Consider the following 3992-nt stretch of genomic DNA (forward strand, 5'->3'; position numbering starts at 1 on the left):
GGAACTTCTTTCCTTGCCATTCCTGCCCCAAAATAGCCCTGCTTGTGAGCAAAAATTCTACTTTCTGAGCTACTGGCATTAAAGTTGTGAGTGAGCGATTTGGCTAATGCATAAATTAGTTTACTCTGGAACCATCCTTACTGAGCTAAAACAAAGATGTGTGAGCCAGAGGCTAAAAAATGGTGAGCTAGCTCACACTAACTCAGCTTAGAGGGAACACTGGCACTACATAGTCTAAGGAAATACCTAGGAGTTGGATCTCATCAGCTTTTCTAGTCAATACCTATTTATCTCCCCTCCCCAATGGCTTTTGTTCATGCATGTTCTGCAATTGCCCCAACATAGCTTTTGGGACAGTCAGAAAGCATCCTTCTCTTCTGCTTTTTCAGTCAGGAGAAAAGTTGTTTGGACCACTGTGCTTTGCCATTCAAGCCTCTCCTGATTTTTGCATGGACATAAGAGTGAAACATTTGCTGCATCAAGAAATTGAGTAGAAACCACACAGTTCCACTGGGGGCGGGGGGAGGGGAGCCACTGGGAATTACTAACTTCTTTGTAAGTAGAAAAGTGGGACATAAATCTAAGTGTAGCCACCAGCTTCTACTCCACCAAATATGATTGAATTTAGGTTGGTTTAGAGTTTACCATTTTGTCTTACACTTCTTCGTATGCAGCCAAATGGAAACCTTGTACTTGTTAGTGTGGTTCCCTCATTTTTGTAGGGAGCAATGAGTGTTGCAATTGTAATCTTGTTCAGACTTGTGTTAAGTTATCACAGCTCCGGGATCAGCCCTGCACGGGGATTCTGATGAAGCTTGTGTATAATTGTTTTGCTATATGCCTAAAGGTGACGTGAGCTCTTCATTGTATAGTTAACTAAAATTTAAATGGATACATCCATCTAGAACCCGAATTACTTCCTTTTACTGTTTGTACATTAAAACGGCTCCTACCTGACTTTCTGTTCTAGAAATCCTTCCCTGAAGCAGCAGTTATTCTCGTATGCTATCTTGGGATTTGCCCTGTCTGAAGCTATGGGTCTCTTCTGTCTGATGGTGGCTTTCCTGATCCTGTTCGCCATGTGAAGAGAACTGCTGAACTCTGGGATTAGTGAACTACGAATGTGATTCTGTGTACTCGGGCTCGGAAATTGTTTATCATGGAAACGTATGCTCCTTCCAAAGCAGTTTAATTAAAGATGGTAACGAGTTTAAACTTGGGCTGCGGCCTGTAATTTAATGTTGGCTTCTTCTTTTCTCCTCCCCCCTTGGGCAGTAGAGCATGGATGGTTTGTCCAGAGAATTCTGGTTCTGTTTAGTTTTGGGAAGCTTTTAATACCCGATCCAGGAAAATCCTCTGTTGGTGAACTTTAATGGAGCAGCACTGTAGATGTTGGCAGTTCACCCTGGGCACGCAGACCTTAGTTTAGTCATGCACTGCCACCCAGTGAGCCTGGCAGTCAAAGCTGTAAGTAATACTTTTTGTAGGAGGCTTTTCTCTTTAACTACCCCCCCCCCCGTTAACCCTGAATAATGGCCAATGTTGTGCTTCGAACTGTGAATATAAAAGGGTTAAAATCCCTCTGCCTGCACATCCCCAATCTGAACTTGGGAGCCCCCTGGGTTGCAGTGATTCTGCTCCTAAATGCAGATTTGTCCAGTTTGATCCTAAGTGGATTTAGGAAAGCTGCTATTCTGTCAGTCATAACTAATCCTCCATTTAAAACACGAGGTCAGTGCTATCCCTGTCTTACAGAGCTGTGGGAAGTGGCTTGACAGTTGGAAATAGCATTTGCGTAACCTTACTGTGGTGATAAAGTTTTCAACTTGTCATAATTCAGTGTTTCCCACAATTAGGGTCTTTTCTCTTGAAGGCTGCCTGCCTAACAGTGAAAATGTTACACTTGATTTATACTCCAAAGAATACTACTGAATTTGTGCCCATGACTGACACAAACATTAAGTGTGTTGGTTTAGTTTGTATCCAAACACCGCACAGCCAGACTTGAGTCTAGAGTTACAGCACAGTCCACCGAAAAAGTTCGAGGTACTGCTATCCACAATGGAGAATCTGAAGGTAGTTTCAGATTTGTTCATTTAAAGTAAGTATGGCTGGTATTGCTGTCTGGGCATCACTGTTTCTCTGCCTAATGAGGGCTGTCCTTAGTGGTGTAGCTGCAGTGGGGCATTTTGGGGCCACACCCCACCACTCCCACCCAAAAAAGTGGCGGTGCCAGCCACATTCGTTTGCCACACTACCGGAGGAGAGCCAGCCGGTGTGATCTCCGTTCTGCAACAGTGAATGCATTCTGGCCAGCTCTCCTTCTCCCAGGCCAGGTGTCAACCAGGGCAACAGGTGAGCAAGGCGAGTGGGTGGGCAAGGAGTGGGCGGATCAGGCAGGCAGGCCTCTCTGCAGTGTGCCTGTGCCACGAGAGGAATCATGTTGGCTGGGTCACATGACTCTTCCCCCTGGCGCAGGCACACTGAGGTTGGAGTTAGTGGCAGGCTCTCCCTGCCCACACAGACAGCCTTTCTCCCAGGCCTGTAGCCAGGATTTTTTTAGTTGGGGGGGGGGGCTTTTTAAAAGTGGAGGGGCACTGAAATTTGCATGGCCCTCGCTTCTCCCCAAAACCATTTAAAGGATCCCTTTGAGGGAGAAGTGGGGGAGGCCCCCGCGTACCTGCACTTCAAGCCACGAATTCGTGGCTTGGAGTGCAGGCCCATGGCCCCTGCCTCTCCCCAAAAGTTATGGGGCCTTGGGAAGAAGTTGGGGGTAGAGCTCTGGGAGGTCCCACCATATCTACAGGCCTGCTTTCTCCCTGCGCAGCTCCAGTAATGCTGCAAAGGAAGTCTGCTGCACTGCCTGGTTTCAGGAGGGTTCTCCCTCTGTGGCAAGGGCACAGGCAGGGGGCAGTGAGCCAGCTAGAGGAGGAGGGTTGCCTAGCATGGAAGTGGGGGAGAGGAATCCACTGGCCAGCTCCCAGCAGGATATTTCTCTCTCTCTCTCTCCCACCGCCCCCCAGCTTTGTCAGTGCCCCAACAACCAAAATTTTCTGGCTACGCCCCTGGCTATCCTATTTATTTCCATTTTTGCAGTAAGCCACTAAAAAGACTTGTGAATAGTACTACTGGCTCTATGACTGTTAAAGTACTGTCTCTTGATCCCAGTATTGTGACCAAGGCTTTAATAAGAAATGTCCTACAGGAAAAATTGTAATGCATGGAGTGCTGTATCCTGGATGAACCCCATCCAGTTGGATAGGATGTGAGGAATGGATGGCTCTGAATCCTAAACAATGCTCCCTCTAAGCTGTGGAGTCTTGTGAGCAAAAATTCTACTTTGTGAGCTACTGGCGTGATAGGTGTGAGCAAGCAATTTGGCTACTGCATAAGTTAGTTTGCTCTGGAGCATCGTTCCTGAGCTAAGACAAAATGTGTGAGCTGGAGACAAAAAAACTGAGCCAACTCACACAGCTTAGAGGGAACACTGATCCTAAAGCCAAACTTCTTCAGGCCAGACATTAAACTCAGTGCTAGAGTCCATACCAAAGAGTAGTTACTGGCCTTGTGTCCATAGGGGCTGGAGGGCAAACGCCATAACTGTACTATAAAATGTTGGACACAGTGGAGTTCAGGAAGAGGCAGATGAATAGTATGTGAAGCTTCCAGGTCTTTGGAGAGTAATATGTGGTGTAGTGGCTTGAGTTGTCAGGCTAGGAGATCCAAATTCAAATCCTCATGCTGCCATGAAAGCATACTGGGTGAATGGGCCAGCCTCTCTCTCATACACACAGTGTGAGGTTGTTAGGATGACATCGAGAAAGGGAGAACAATTTGGGTCCCCATTGGGGAAAACAATGGAACACAAATGAAATATACTAGGGAGTAAGCCCTTCTGAATCGCCGGGTAGTTCTGTGTTGTTAGACAGGTTGTATAGCTAGAAGTTAAAATGTTTTCACACAGGTAAAAGGCTGTGATGCACACAATTACT

General features: G+C 46.6%; 1 protein-coding gene across 1 annotated transcript in view; it reads left to right on the forward strand.

Moving 5' to 3' along the window:
* ATP5G3 (ATP synthase, H+ transporting, mitochondrial Fo complex subunit C3 (subunit 9)) overlaps window positions 1-1207 on the forward strand; it is a 7203-nt gene extending 5996 nt beyond the window's left edge. The window contains exon 5 of the mRNA XM_015426644.1: window positions 971-1207. Coding sequence (XP_015282130.1) covers window positions 971-1085 — 115 coding nt within the window. The 3' untranslated portion in view covers window positions 1086-1207. The remainder of the gene's footprint in view (window positions 1-970) is intronic.
* The last annotated feature ends 2785 nt before the right edge of the window (window positions 1208-3992 follow it).

The sequence above is a fragment of the Gekko japonicus genome, unplaced genomic scaffold (assembly GCF_001447785.1).
Source record: "Gekko japonicus isolate JY-2015 unplaced genomic scaffold, Gekko_japonicus_V1.1 scaffold2078, whole genome shotgun sequence".
Classification (NCBI taxonomy): domain Eukaryota; kingdom Metazoa; phylum Chordata; class Lepidosauria; order Squamata; family Gekkonidae; genus Gekko; species Gekko japonicus.